The sequence below is a fragment of the Synchytrium microbalum genome (genome assembly GCF_006535985.1).
Source record: "Synchytrium microbalum strain JEL517 chromosome Unknown SmJEL517_scf0069, whole genome shotgun sequence".
Lineage (NCBI taxonomy): Eukaryota > Fungi > Chytridiomycota > Chytridiomycetes > Synchytriales > Synchytriaceae > Synchytrium > Synchytrium microbalum.
This window is the reverse complement of record NW_022158418.1, coordinates 2,735-17,649: the sequence shown is the minus strand read 5'-3', so window position 1 is coordinate 17,649 and position 14,915 is coordinate 2,735. Positions and strand designations below refer to the sequence as shown.

The following is a 14,915-nucleotide window of genomic DNA, read 5'->3' as shown; positions in this document are numbered from 1 at the left end:
TTCCAGAAGTGATAAATGTGAAGTCGGCAATAGAACCATCAGCTGCTCCAGCCGATGATTCAGTATTGGAGGAGAACGAAGGGGAGGAGGAGGAAGAGAAACCTGTTAAGGTTTCAGAACGACCACCCGAAGCAGTGAAAGTGAAGATTCCTTTAGAACCATCATCTGCTACAGCAACTCATTCAAAGTCAGAGGAGAAAGAGGAAGTAGAGGAACATGCTAAAGTATCCCAACAACCATCTGAAGCAGTCAAACTTATCACGGCTTCAAAACCATCATCTGTAACAGACCCTGATTCAGTATCAGAAGAGAAAGAGCTATCTAAACCCGACTCGGTACCGTCAGAGGAGAAAGCAGCCAAACCCAGCTCAGAAACTCACTCAAGTGATATAAAAACACCAGATAAACAAGCCACAAAAGACGACCATCTCGTATCCATCACCCCAAGCACACCACTCCAGACTCCCATCCACTCACCAACAATAGTGAACGCAGTACCAAAAGCAGTGGCCTCCCACAAACCACGTAAACTGCATACAACACCATCGCCAGATGGTATCAAACAACCACTGCCAGCTGAAAAAGTCAATCATCCACTGCCGCCAGAGAGGACTAGAGCACGCCCTAATGTAGCGTTAGGGTCTGAACCTGATTTGATTTTAGAAGTACCGCCAGTCGTAGTAGATGATGATGTAGTAGATGAGAAGCTAGTGGATGAGAATGCTGCTGCTGGTGGTGAGGAGGATGAGGAAGGAGTGTTTAAAGGAATTGTGATGACACGTACGCATGAAAAGGGACGCTTTGCTAGCATTGTGTATATTACGTTGAGTGGTATTGGACTGCTTGTTATTTGGAGGCTGCATAAAATGTGGACTGGTAGTAGTTCCAGTAGAGGAAGACCTGGTAATCGTGCTCCATCTCTGCTGCCTGTTTGGGACAGCTCCAAAACCAAATGATGTATCCGACGAGACAAATCCGTCCTCGCATTTTGCAATCTTGCTACATATGTATTAGAATATGTACAACTAAAAACACTCATCTTAAATTACTGTAACGAACAACAAGCGATATGAACAACATAGAGAAAATCCAAATGAAAAAGTCTAGCTATTCCATAAGTTGTTGAGCAAGTTCAATTGACTCTGCTGTGGCTTTGAGATGCTTTTCGTATTCCTTCTTATACTTTTGAGATTGTTCAGTGTCCCCTCTAGCACTATGTAAATCTAGAGATTTGAAAAGTGTGAGCTTATGCCAAGAAAAAGGGCCATATCACATGTGCAAATACTTGAAAACTTCAAAAGGTATGAAACGCGGCACTAACCTGAAAGTGTCAAAGCACAAGTACTCGTAGTCTCATTCATAGTTTTACCGTTCTTTTGATATAGCTTGAATGATCTCGCTATCATTTTTTCAGCTTGCTCTGGTTCTGTACTGACAAATAATTGTCCTAGCAACGCTAGAGCCGTAGCAGTGAATGTGCGCATGCCGATTGCGTCTGTCTGCCTGATGGCTTCTAGCAAAAATGCCCTGATAATGAGGAGAGGTGAGACGCAAGTCATACTGCTTTGACAACCAAAACAATTGGCGAACATTCAGGTTAACAAGCCCTTACTTTGCTTTCTGAAATCCAACATGATGCGGATTGGTATAATGTATACTTTGAACCAATGACGAAATCATCTTTTCGTATGGAGATGCGTCAGACGTAGTTGCTCTTGCAGCTAAATCTTGACGAAAGCCGTCAGCCTGTAAATCCAAACACCGAGAATCAATATAACGAGTGTTGTAGTACACAAACGAACTGATTTTTGCTGCCATACCAAATCTTGCTTCTCTTGGTTATCCGAAGCCCACAACAGTGTTAGCGCAGCCTTGGCCAACGTGCCTACATCATTCTCTAACGTTGGATCATCGCTCGAGAGTTGCATTGCTGCAGCGAGATGCATCGATGCCTTTTCCGAATTTCCAGTTGCTGTATGGAGCATACCCCAAGATAGGTTTAATGCTGCACGCTGTGAGAGAGGCGGTGATGGGCGAGATGCTAGCTCATGAGTAAGGGCCATCAAGTGCTAAATTACGACGTACGCCAATGAGTTCCATTCGTATCCACGCTTAGAATGTTTTGAGGACAAACTTTACCTTGGTAGCATCTTCATAGTGCCCTAGCAGTATCGAACACTCTGCTGCATGTCTCAAAAGATACAACTTGATCTCTTGCATCCATTTAAGAGCCTGTAAACCAACTAGAGCATCCACCTTATCTAAAATAAAAAGGATTTCAATCAGTATCAGTATCAAGCTACTAAAGAATGTGAAACCGGTCTGTATGGCCAACCAGGTATATCCACAAGACCTGAAAGAAACGATGAGGGGTTATTAAGACTGGGAAAAAGAAGTTTCCACGGCGAACGTACCACGAACAATTCCAAGCCCCTCCACTAAATATCGGTGTGCCTTCTCACATTCGTGACACTTTCGACATACTCCAGCAACCAAACACAAAAGCACATTAACGCAATGTCGAGGCAAGATTTGAAACTTGAGTGGTCGAGTCTCACGACTAAGTCTCGACACACGAACTTGAATCTAAAAAAGCGGCGAGAAAAGGTCAGAGTGGATAGTTCGCGGAACAGACAAACTCCACGAATGGCATTCTTACAGTAACAAATCCAGTATCGATGGTGTCTTTCATAGCAGCATTAGTTGCATCCACTTTTACCAACACTTGTCCCATCTTGTTTTTAGCTACCAGTGGCTGTCCACATTGTAATTCACTTAAAATGTCCATGGCACAGCCCACATACCATATTTCTTGTTGAATGGTGGGAGGCATTTCTTCTCGTGTTGTGGTTGTTGCGCCATTATCATCAATAACCATTTCGGTCTTTTCAGAAGAAGGGTATAATAGGTGGTGTAGCCTAGCGAGGGATTCTTTTATTGTATTGGGTCTCGAGCTGGATACCATTGCGAAGTTGTATTTGAGTATCAAGATATCAAAGATTGCCTAACACTTTGGTTTGTTAAAACACTTGGGCACCGATCTATATAATTAACGAATTACATGCCTGCATATCCAGATCGCCCCGTTTCTGAGCTTCTAGTGCCCCGCCTGTAAGTAATGTCCGAGATTGCTTCACATCATTCATCAAGCTGGCGATTTCAGCACTTTTCAGTTGAGACAGATACCATAAGTCCATTCGTTCCGATCTATTTTAAAACTTATTGTTCAGTACGACGAATAAGATGAACTGCATCGTACGAGTCGAAAGTCTTCAACTTACGTGTGAGCATCCAAGCTCATATCCTTGAGCATCTTTTTAGCGGCCTTCAGGACATCCCTTCTCTCAAATATGGTGATTTGTAAGCTCTTGATACAAAAGATCAAGTCCAATGAATGCGGGATCTATGCGAAGAAGGGTCAATACTCGATTGCACAACCAAAAACACAAGCTGCATCTTCCACACGCACTGGAGATTGGCCCAATATCAAGATAGCCTTCTGCAAATGAGCATCAGCAGTTTCCAACGAATTAGTATACGTAATCAGCAGATTAGCTATATGGTATCTTGTAATGACCTCGAATCTGGGAGGCAGCAGCACATTAGCAATAGACGGCTCTGTCGGGAAAGGATGGGTGCCATTCAAGATACATTCCAGGCAGCTTATAGCGTCGTTTACATGATGCTGGAGCTTGTTGGCATCTTTGGCCTTTATGGATGTAGGAATGTCGTGTTTAATCAGTCGCTGAGCTGCTGAATACCAAACTGCATATCCTGTAGATGGTGCTTTGGTTTCTTGCGATGGCGGTGGTTGCCAATCTACCATAATCACTTCTGAGTCATCAGTTGCTAGTCTCTCCTCCATTGCATTTGCTCTATTCGTAAAATGTGGTGTTTGGATGTGAATGACCGAATGAAGGCGTTGTAAGGTCTATGAAGACTTGATAGAAACGGGTAGACTGCTTGTTAAATATTCATTTACTTGATCCTGATCCTTGGACATGCATTGTTGATCGGGTTCTCTGAGCTCTCGAAGGAAAACAATCCATTTGTTCTAAGGAACGGTCACGTTCTGTTGGAGCTAGTCGCGTTGAATGGACGTGACAAAGGACATCCATTCAATTGAATCCTGTTTTTACACGTTTTGCAAGTCTTTCCTCGCCCTTCCAGATGCTGCTTGATGAGAGCAGAAGCCTTCGCACACTACGTTCCACTACTAGACTACGTTCACAGGTTTGTGGTTTACTTTTAGTTACAAGATGCTTGTTACCATGGGACCTTCCTGAAGGTTTGCAGCGATATCGTTTGATACATACGACGAAGGCGTAATAGAGACCAACGTTCTAGTGCAATATATGAAGACGTAAAAGAAACCAATTTGGAAGTGATATTGTTTATATTTCCTGTTGACTAGATCTGCGAGAAAAATATAACCACTTCAAAGCAAGTTATCTTGGTTGAATTTCCTACAACTTGTGGTCCATGCTTATGACGATTTTACCGAATTGTGCTCCAGCCAGCATTAGGTTGAATGCCTTAGTTGAACCATCTTCGAGGCCTTCAAATACTTGGCTGACAATGGGTACGATTTTGTGATCGTTGACAAAGTTAACCAAGTCAACAAACTCTCGTTGACTGCCCATTACAGTTCTAAATACAAGGATTGATGAGTATTGTATTGACGGATGTAACGAAGACGATAATACACACCCTTTGAGTAAAAGCTGCTTAGAAAAGAATGTAGCAATGGGGAGGTTGACAGCCCATGAAGCTGTACCTCCATAGTTTACGTATGTAGCACCGACTTTCATCAAGTTCAAGTAAGCATCAAAGTTTTCTTGGCCGGCGGCACCATCGAATATAAGGTCGATTCCTTTTCCTCCGAGATCTTTGGCGAGTCCTTTGCTCCAGTCCTTTGTCTTGTAGTTGGCACCACCGGTTGCTCCTAATGCGATGGCCTTCTTGATCTTTTCATCGTCTGAGCTGGTTACGTATACTGGAAGAATAGAAAGAGAATGGGTTCATAATGGTGAAAAAAAGACAAGTTGCGTTCGAATGAAGAAACTTCAGGTGGCAATTGGACATACCCTTAGCTCCAATGGCTACTGCAAACTGCAAAGCAAACAATGCGACACCTATCGAGAAATTTGTCAACCATGAGTACTGATGAGGCGATCCTGAAACACTTAGTGAAGTCAAAATGCAAACATACCACCACCGATTCCAGGAATCAAGAGGGTTTGATCCTTCTTCAGACCACCTTTGAATGAGGACAGGATATGGATTTAGCGTTTTGAGATATTGGACAAAAACACTGAAGCATCCCAAACACACCTTGAGTGAAAAGACCTCTCCAAGCAGTCAATCCAGCAAGAGGCAGAGCAGCAGCCTCAGCAAAGCTCAAATGCTTTGGCTTGGTGTATACGTATTTCCTTGGGATTACGAGGTACTCGGAGATGGTACCGTTGGTTGGATGTCCCAATGATTCATATATGGCCGGGTTCTCTGAAGAACAAAAGAGCGAGCGAGAGCATTGTTGTTATTTAGACTGATTTGGCAGGAATAGAATCAGTGAAAGCTACCTGGTCCCGATACTTGAGAATCCCAGTTCAAACCGGGGTTGATGATGACTTCCTCTCCGATGAGAGTCTTGTCTGGATTTGAAGCTACAATGACTCCAGCACCGTCAGATCCTAAGACGACACCTTCTTTACCACTTCCTAGTTGACGAATCCATACATCTCGATCTGAGAGAAAGTGTGAGTATTGAGGCACCAACGTGCAACACTCTGGTTGGAGCTTACGATTGAGAGCGGCAGCGTGGATCTTGACTAGCACTTCACCATTCTTCAAAGCAGGGGTTGGTAGATCAGACGATACCAGAGCATCGAATCGTGTCTTTGGCTGAAAGTGAGGGTTGTGAGTGCACAAGTGTGATGGAGCACAAGTGACCAACGTCAAGGCTTTACATCAGCTCCGACGGAGAGTTTGAGCGTCATAGCCTTGAAATGACTAGGGACAGACATTCTAGAAGCAAACAAACGGTTAGCCAAGAGCAGCGACATTGTGTCATCCCGTTCATTGGCGAGCAAAAGGTCAGCCAAGCGAACCACCATAGCATCATTCCGTTCATTGTTGACTTATGAGCACTATGCCAAGCTTAGAAATGCGATAATTCTTGCATGATGCGGTAATGTTGTGGGTTTCGATCATTGCAACTTCACAACAGTGAAAAAAATAGAGTTCACATAGTACAAGACATACCTTGATATGAGATTAGCAGAAGTTAGTAATAAAATTGTCCTTGTATGATTTCGAGAGCAATGGTGCAATTCCGTTTCCTTTCGTCCACTCTTGGAATTAGAGTTCTACCTTTTTTTGAAACTCAGCCGTGACGATTTGGTTGGTAATCGATTACCAAGGTCATTATGGTCGCGTTCTATCACGAAAATGAAGGTTAAAACTGCTTCCACGCGACCACATTACGTCTTTCGTCGTTCTCAATGTCAATCTCACGCGATAACTCTTTGAAAGAAACTGACCAGTTTGCAACAAGCAACAAGGCGAAAGGCACCGTTCGCTCGTAAGTTGCAAGCATGCCGTGGTTCAGCAAGCCGGAAGTGCCTAGTAATCAGCAAGATCCAGCCTCCAGACAAGCAGTTTCTGCTCGAGAAAGAGGCTTTATATACTGTCAAGGCACAATCCTCTATGAATACGACAAGCCGTTCAGATTCATATCTTGGAACGTGCCAAATATACAGGCTCTCGAAGATGGAAGGCCAGACCAATGGGAGCGAGCTCCTTCTCCCTGGGAACAAGGTGGGTACATTTGGTTGATCTTGCAAGAAACAATATTTGAAGTTCTGCGAGCTGATAAACACATATGATCTATTTGCAAGAGACTACATTTACAGCATTTAAGCTCACATAATCACACGATCTATCTTGAAATAGAGGATGCGCTTGCCTCGGTACATCAGATGCAAGGTCGTGTGATTAGGACGTATACACTATCTGTAGGCAAAAATCGACACATCGAGTCACCGACCAAACTCAACGAAGCCCTCTTTATCGGACTCGACCATGCAATTGCTATTGCATCCCGTTATAATATCAGAGTCATCATCCCAATTATCGATAACTGGGAATGGCACGGCGGTGTGAAGGACTTTGCTGCATTCAGAGGGAAACGAGAGCTGGAATTCTGGACGGATTCGCTAGTACGGAATGACTTTAAGCAGGTCATTCAACAGGTTATTCTTCGAAGGAATACCGTTACGGGTGTGGTGTATCGTGATGATCCCACAATACTTGGGTATGTGTTCCAGATACCTTCATAGTGTTAGAGAACAGGCTCTGACGATTTCCTTTGATAGATTCGAGACTGGAAACGAACTTGGAGGATGGGACTATTCGACACCATCAGGTATGTGTGAATGCGGGCTTCATATTTTTGCGCAATGTCAGATATCCATCTAACACACAATTTCAATAGACTGGACAATCGATATCTGTAAATTCATCCGCTCCATCGATCAAAACCATATAATAATAGACGGAAGTCTTGGAACCAAAAATCAACACTGGCCCAAAGAAGTCCTTCAGTCGCCGTATGTAGATGCCATCGACAACCACTATTATTCACCACAAGGCACCAACGACTATGCCAACCAGGCCAAGAACGATCTGAAGCTGGCAAAAAAATATAATAAGGCATTCTTTTGTGGTGAATTCGGTCTTGCCAGTCCAAAAGTAATGGAAGCTATGCTGGATACAGTAGTAAAGAATCAGGAAATCGCTGGAGCTCTGATATGGTCTTTGAGATTTCACGCTGAACAAGGTATGAAGCTGTGCGATTCCGCAGTGAACTTCTGGTTTTTTTTGGTCGAGTGTTTTTAACCCAAGCCAATATCACAGGTGGATTTTACACCCACAAGGAATACGAAGGATACCTAGCGTATCACTATCCAGGATTCCCTCCAGCAGAAGGGTTCCATCCAGACGAGCAACGAGTCATCAAGATGATGCGAACATACTCAGCAAAGCTCTACGGTCGAGACATACCAATAATACCAGCACCGCCACCTCCATACCTGTATCCCTCACGAGATGCGAGGCTTACATGGAGAGGTAGTGTAGGTGCATCACATTATCAAGTCTGGAGGACTTATGATGGCGGCAGGCATCCATGGCAGATGATTGCTGATGGAATCGTAGATAACGTCAATGCTGGGAATCATATTTACAAAGACACGGATGTATCGAGGGGTGTTGTGTATGTGTATAGTGTGGTGGCAGTCAGTGAAGGAGGGCGGAGTGAGTATAGTAATAGGGTTATGGTGGAATCCTGAACTTTTTACTTGATCAGGTATACTAATGCCAAATCATTCTTTATGATCATTGGTATCACACTCACAGTTCCACCGCTACAATATAGCCTTGGACCGAGGTTTGGAGCTAAATTAACGAATCTTTTGAACAAGGCTTTTGCAAATTCCTCGTTTGGCCACGAAATTGCTGTATTTCGACGAATTCGAGGCAGTCGCTGGTGTTGCGTATGTCCATAGTGTTGGGGCAGTCAGTGAAGGAGGGCTGAGTAATATAATAGTACATTTATATCATATAGTGTAAGAATAAACAAAGTTTTGAAGAGTTGAACTTTGGTATTCTCATCAAGTCTCTTGAGACAAGAAGATATATGGTATATCGGCAGCCAAATGGTCTGATAAAAGATATAATCCCCTCTCGAAACAAACAACTTCTGAATATGGTGTGGCGAAGGCTTTCTGTATCGATTCAGCAATATATTGATAGCAAAATTATACACATGAACTCGGGATTCTCGGGATGGTGAACAATTTTAATAATATATGGGAGACAATAAGGAGAAGGGCGACGAAGAGGGAACGAGACGCGTAAAAAATACGTATTCAATTGAATTGATGTCATGTCCATTAATTGGAGGACGGGTCCAATCTCAAATCAACCAATAAATATGAATTGTTGTCTGACGAACAACAGAACGAAGCTGCATAGAAAGACGTGACTCTATTGAACGACCAGGTCGGCCTCAACGTCTAACGAAGACGCAAGTCCCTGTCGATGACGGGAGGAATCGCAACTTTGTGACTATTTACCAGAATTTGAAGGAATATCAAACTCGTACGTCAACAAGGCACCTCGAAGCAACAAGGAATAATGAAGCTCGGAAGAGACTGCTCCAAATCTGGATTCAAGCCCTTCCTTTACACTGCTAGTACTGCAACTAGCACAAAAACGACAATTAGCAATCCCAAGTAATCCCAACGAAATTGCCGCAAATCCTGCAGAAGAGACCAGGACGTTGCTTCTACCAAGGATTCAGTGCGCTTTCAGATTGCATGGATCAATCTCCAACTGATTATGGCAAAGGCAGCCGGTAGCATTCTGGAAATTGAAGCTTTTAATTATTGCGGTGTCATGTTGGTGTTCTCTATATGCTGGTTTCTTTGATACGGACACTACTGTCTTATGCTCAGACGAGGTAACTGTCGCTGCGGACGAATGCTGAACGAATTGAAAGCTCCCAAGTCTATACGTGATACCACGACCTCTGTATGAGTCGAACCCGTGTCCGTCCGTGTCGAACGCAGATAGTAATGGTGAAGCTAGCAGTCTCGTAATTCAGCTATGGCACAGTAACTCCTGGTCAAACGGGTTACAAAGTGCTCTTGACTGTGTATCTTCAACTGCAGGAGATGCTGCTCTACTCTCCTTGCTAGCACCATTTGTGAGGGCTCTATTTGTACCCACCATTGAACTACAGATATAGTGGAGCTACTATATCAATGGGACATTCTCAAGGTCAACTTTGCCTATAACCACGGAATCGTGTCAAAATGTCCAGGGACGCTTTTGACGCACGAAGCAATTTCTGCGGAGGCCTGCCAGGTTGATTACAGCCCGCTGCAAATCTCCATAAAATTGTCATCAGCCAAGTTTTACAACTCATGTAAGAAATCCAACACGTTCGAAAATAACTACTTGATATGGCTTTAAATATAGATACAATATATGGGCCAAACTACTATGTTGTTTCTGTCAAGTCCTACGTGCATGCTGTCGTATCGGTCTTGGTGAAAACGAGTCCCTCGATGACGTTGCAGAATGACCTCCTGCATTTATTGAAACACTTCTATGAACGTGGTGCGATGAAGCTCTATTTATACTCGGCATCGGGCTTCCCGGAGCTAGTGGTACTTTGGTCAGTCTCTGAAGCCGTGGACTCGGAGAAATCATTGTCCACGAAAGACTTGGATCTGTCAGTACCAGACTTTGTGTCGTGGTTTTGAGATTCATCATGGTGTTTTGCAGTGTTGCGGCCGTTGTTGCGTTTTCGTCGTCAGAGTCTTCGTCTCCATTTGGTTTCCTCCACCCGAGTTTTGATAGTGCTGCTGTCCATGCTTCGTGTACGTGGTGTGCTATTGAGGAATGTTTGTGTGTGTGGGATCGGGCTACGGCAGCCTCTTTAGATATATCTCGTTTATAGAGCCGTGTCTTTTGCACGTCGGCGGTAGTGTTTTTCAGGAATGGCGGTATTATGGCGTCGATTGGGGTTGTTTTAGAGGACTTGCGAGATGGAACTAGCTTTTTAGTCATGAACGATGGTAACTAAATTGAAAAGTATAAGCAATCGGTCTGCGAGTATTGGCAATAAGCTAAAAAAGATTTCAATGAAACGTACTTCATCACCAGTTGCACAGGTAAGCATGATCGATGGTGAGCTACGTAAATCCTCCTCTTCTTTATGATTTTGATCGATTGCACCGCAAGGTGGTGTAGTCTGTGATAATGATACTGGCGAGTTCCGTGGTGATATCGGTTGCTGTCGTAGAGAGCTTGCACTGCTAAGAGTTTCAGACGACGTTGCAACTTGAAGAAGAATAAAATAAGAAATATAAATCATTCGACAAATTCTGTCTATTTGAAAGTTACATACCTTCTTCAATTGTTTCAATATATTTACTTGCGTCACAAAATGCAAATTCCTCGAAAACAGCATACGAACGTATGACAGCGTTGATGGCGTCTGAGGAAACGAGGGAAACATCTTCCAATTGAGGAATCAAGATGGGTGCCCTCGCACCTGGTAGTATCGGTTGTCCCATTTTGATTTTTCTGCTCTTCCTTATATGCAAGTCATGGCCTTGTTAGATTTAGCGACAAGCCTAATCTGGCCTTGTTTTGCCGTTGGTTGTCATGTCGATCATGACTGATCTTGTGTTGTCCCAGGTTTTGGAAGGGGTGGGTCGCGTTCTAACCTTAAAATGTTAGGGGTCGGAGCCTGGGTTCCTTGGATCCGAGAAATTATGGGTGAATCCAATTGATCGAAGAAACTAATTGTTGCTTCCAAAATCTCGAACGTTCATTTATTTAAATAAAATCTAACCACGTGATCGATCCAACGAAAAAAAGTGACTACCAGTATATCACATATTTTTTGCAAGCAAACCCAGAACACAACTAGTTTACTGCCATTCTGCCATAATATACAATTTGCTTTCCTCCAATAAAAACACTATAAATATTTCGATCATCGCCCAGGTTTATGAATTTTTCAATAATCTGAGCGAGGTCGTCGTTTTTGAAGCAAGGTACTGGGTTATTGAAACTTGGAGAGTTCTCACCACCACCGGCTCCCGCACCTATCAGATGTAGGTTGTGGATATGAGAAGATGGGGGTTTCAGTTTGGTAAACGGGCAGACGTCGGGAACATTGACTGCGACAAGCAGAAAGTACGAACAAGCATTGAACGTCGTACTCACCGAATCCTCCTCCAATTCCAGCTCCACCATCACGACTCCAACCGCCACCAAAGCCTCCGCCTAGTTTGGATTGTTGTTAAGTATCACGATTGAAATTGTCAAGAATGGCGACAGCGCCACTGTAAGATTTGCTCACCAAGGCCACCACCAGCTCCTTTCTTTCCATCGCCACCACCTGCTCCTCCTCCACCACCCTAATGTTTAATTGTAGAATGTAAGAAAGGAATACGATGCATAAGACATATGCAACGATGATCAATAAGACACTCGCAAACCATTTCACACATACCCAACCAAATCCAAAACCACCATCCTTATCCCTTCCAAGTCCACCCCCAAATCCAAACCCACCACCAGCACCGGGCTTATTCACCAAACTATCACTACAATTAACATGTATCGCATCAAACGACTTCCCAACATCGAACGACCCAATAGTCCTTTCAAGACCCAACGCTTTGGCGCCGCCCATAGTAGCGAGATAAAACGCTTCTCTCCAGTTCATGATATCGAAGCCAGCGGTTTTGTGAGCTGTTGGTGCTAGATCGTTCAATGCGCGAGATGACGTGACTGCATGTCGGATGCTGCTTAGCATTGATGTCGAGTATCCGCCTGCGATATCTGTTCCGAGACTAATGTTGAGACCGTGGTGCATCCACCTCTTGGCGGGGAAGACACCGTTGGCGAAAAAGTGGTTGGAGAGTGGGCCTATAGTAGTGATTGCGTAAATTTCTGGATGAGACTTGCTCCATAGAAAGAAAGGACTGTTTGACACTTACAGTGAGCTACCGTCGATCCTTTTGATACCAACAGTGATACATCCGAGGAATGTAGCTTGACACCATGAGCCATGACACAGCGTGATGATAGCAACCCATGCGATTCAAATGTTTCGGCATCTGAATTATCAGATATTTCATCGTTTGACTCGGATATATGAGATTGTATTGCGACATTGTATTTCTTTGCGAGCTTTCCAAGACCCGTAAGCAACTAAAAAAAATGAGAGACGTCTCAACTGATGAATATCGGGCACGATTAAATAAAACTCTTCACCAACACGTGCCTTGGAAGAACATGTTGGAATAAACCTTGGAGTCACAATCGGAGTAACGAGCGGATTCTTCTTGCCCAATACATATTCAATAAAGGCTTCAGTAGCCTTCAAACTTTCTTCAGTCGTTTCTACATAACCGGGTCCTCCATTTTGATCCATGGCGACTTTGCCAACGTAAGCACGTTGGCCGTAATGTATACAAAGATCGGCTAGTACCTACGTTCGAACATATGGTGAGTCGTACCGTGACAAAACACTGCTCAAATCGAATGTAGCAATAGTTTCAGAACTCTCGGATATCAACAAACCTTGTTCGCTTCCAATTGTATGCTTCCGAAATACACTGCAGTAGTCGTCCCATTCCGTATAAGATACGAAAGCAGCTTATTATACACCAACTTAGCAAATTCGGCATCATCCATTCTCTTCTCAGCAGGATAAGCAAACTCTTGAAGCCACTCCATAAGAGATACAGCGGTACCTGTTCCCGCAAACTGGAATTGCTAATGACAAAGAAAGTGTCAATGGATGCGTCAAACCACACAAAAGCGTCACCACAAATCTTACAGGAGCATGGATATGAGTATCAATGAATCCTGGTATCAAGAATTCACCTAAGAATGAGCGAAAAATGGAATTGATAAGTCGTTTTTGGGTGACAAGGTTTTTGCGACGCTTTTCAGAAAAACACGTCAGAAACAAAGATTCAAAGTTATACCAGCCAGCAGTTCAACGACTTGTGGCCTCTGCCCGTATTTCGGAACACCAGCGAATATGACTGCATCCTCGGCCTTCATGTCAATAGGAACTGGCACGAGCTTTTCAATGTTGCCTTGAGCGTCGACCATCAGCACTGCACGGGGGATTATCTCGACATCTCTTTGCCCATTTGGACAATGCATCATCGCGCCAACAAAGCAACGGTTTAGTGGTTGTTGATTGTCCATGGTCGCGAAGTTGGTTGAAGCTTTTCCCTTGTTTGCTGATGAGCGGTCACTTGTTCCGGTTATAAGAGCGTATATCTTGCAGATTGTGCCCCACACACTAGCACTATTGCATTTCCCCTTCATTCCCTCTGTAGCTTGTCCTTTTGGAAAAATTGAACGTGGACAGCTCATCACCTTCAGCACAAAGCCCAAACCAAATGCGATTATATCCAGGGAAATTTATTGGCATTCTCTTAAGTTACAAATTTACAATCGTGTACTTACTGTACAGTGGAGGTCACCATTTTCACTTTCTGTTACATCACAATTCCAACACTTATATTACATTCCACTCCACCACCAACTACTCAACGTCTCATAGTGCTCAATTACAGAACTAGATCGTAAACCATGTCGTTCTGTCGGATACACCTGTACCTGATGCGGTTTAGCAGCCTTTACTAGAGCACCGACGAGAGCTTCAGTGTGCTTGAAGTGTACATTCTCATCCAGAAGCCCATGGACTATAAGGACTCTATTCTCTTCATTGGGAAAAGAATCTGCCAGTTCTATAACATTACCCCGTTTATATCCCTCCTTGTTCTCATCTAGTAATCCCATGTATCGTTCCGTGTATGGTGCGTCATATCCTAGCCATGTAGCAACCGGCGCACCCGCCAAGCACCGAGAAAAGATTGCAGGATGTTGAACAAGAGCAACTAAAGCCAGGAAGCCACCATACGACCACCCTAGTATACCCACACGTTCCGGATCAATCCAGCATTCATTCAAATGTCCATTTCGTGATTCGGTTTTCATTCTTTCCCAGGCTTCTGTCAAATCAGTATCCGGATATGGCAAGGTTTCTGATGTACACAAGTACATCAGGGCTTCGATTTGATCTCGGAGTTCAGTTTGACCTAAGCGACCTTTTACGTGGCCTTCGAAGGCACATCCTCTATTGTATGAGCCTCGAGAGTCCACCAGTACTAGCACGTAGCCGAGTGATACTAGGAAGTATGATCTCATAAACTTGGAATATTTGAAGTCGTTTGTGACTACTTGGACACGAGGTCCGCCGTAAACTATTTGTGAATGTGTGAGCCAGCTTGCCCATAGACTTTTTA

General features: G+C 43.8%; 5 protein-coding genes across 5 annotated transcripts; 1 reads left to right on the top strand and 4 right to left on the bottom strand.

The window, feature by feature from the left end:
* Positions 1 to 1,107: 1,107 nt before the first annotated feature.
* On the bottom strand, positions 1,108 to 2,965 carry SmJEL517_g05973 (uncharacterized protein; the record flags this gene model as incomplete). Its single annotated transcript, XM_031171899.1, has 8 exons — positions 1,108 to 1,223; positions 1,322 to 1,527; positions 1,613 to 1,746; positions 1,821 to 2,069; positions 2,140 to 2,261; positions 2,336 to 2,353; positions 2,415 to 2,586; positions 2,660 to 2,965. The coding sequence occupies 8 exons, from the start codon at positions 2,963 to 2,965 to the stop codon at positions 1,108 to 1,110; spliced, it is 1,323 nt and encodes a 440-aa protein (XP_031022124.1).
* Positions 2,966 to 3,041: 76 nt separating this feature from the next.
* Positions 3,042 to 3,865, bottom strand: SmJEL517_g05972 (uncharacterized protein; the record flags this gene model as incomplete). Its single annotated transcript, XM_031171898.1, has 3 exons — positions 3,042 to 3,207; positions 3,282 to 3,403; positions 3,470 to 3,865. The coding sequence occupies 3 exons, from the start codon at positions 3,863 to 3,865 to the stop codon at positions 3,042 to 3,044; spliced, it is 684 nt and encodes a 227-aa protein (XP_031022123.1).
* A 601-nt stretch (positions 3,866 to 4,466) lies between these two features.
* Positions 4,467 to 6,065, bottom strand: SmJEL517_g05971 (uncharacterized protein; the record flags this gene model as incomplete). The annotated part of the gene is made up of 7 exons (XM_031171897.1): positions 4,467 to 4,996; positions 5,088 to 5,135; positions 5,213 to 5,260; positions 5,335 to 5,505; positions 5,583 to 5,747; positions 5,805 to 5,904; positions 5,970 to 6,065. 7 exons carry the CDS (start codon positions 6,063 to 6,065, stop codon positions 4,467 to 4,469), a joined length of 1,158 nt encoding a protein of 385 aa, XP_031022122.1.
* A 531-nt stretch (positions 6,066 to 6,596) lies between these two features.
* SmJEL517_g05970 (uncharacterized protein) lies at positions 6,597 to 8,351 on the top strand (the record flags this gene model as incomplete). Its single annotated transcript, XM_031171896.1, has 5 exons — positions 6,597 to 6,819; positions 6,955 to 7,315; positions 7,377 to 7,426; positions 7,496 to 7,840; positions 7,918 to 8,351. 5 exons carry the CDS (start codon positions 6,597 to 6,599, stop codon positions 8,349 to 8,351), a joined length of 1,413 nt encoding a protein of 470 aa, XP_031022121.1.
* A 3,151-nt stretch (positions 8,352 to 11,502) lies between these two features.
* Positions 11,503 to 13,809, bottom strand: GUD1 (guanine deaminase; the record flags this gene model as incomplete). The annotated part of the gene is made up of 9 exons (XM_031171895.1): positions 11,503 to 11,684; positions 11,806 to 11,865; positions 11,942 to 11,999; positions 12,095 to 12,513; positions 12,585 to 12,798; positions 12,866 to 13,078; positions 13,171 to 13,365; positions 13,430 to 13,476; positions 13,581 to 13,809. The coding sequence occupies 9 exons, from the start codon at positions 13,807 to 13,809 to the stop codon at positions 11,503 to 11,505; spliced, it is 1,617 nt and encodes a 538-aa protein (XP_031022115.1).
* Positions 13,810 to 14,915: the final 1,106 nt, after the last annotated feature.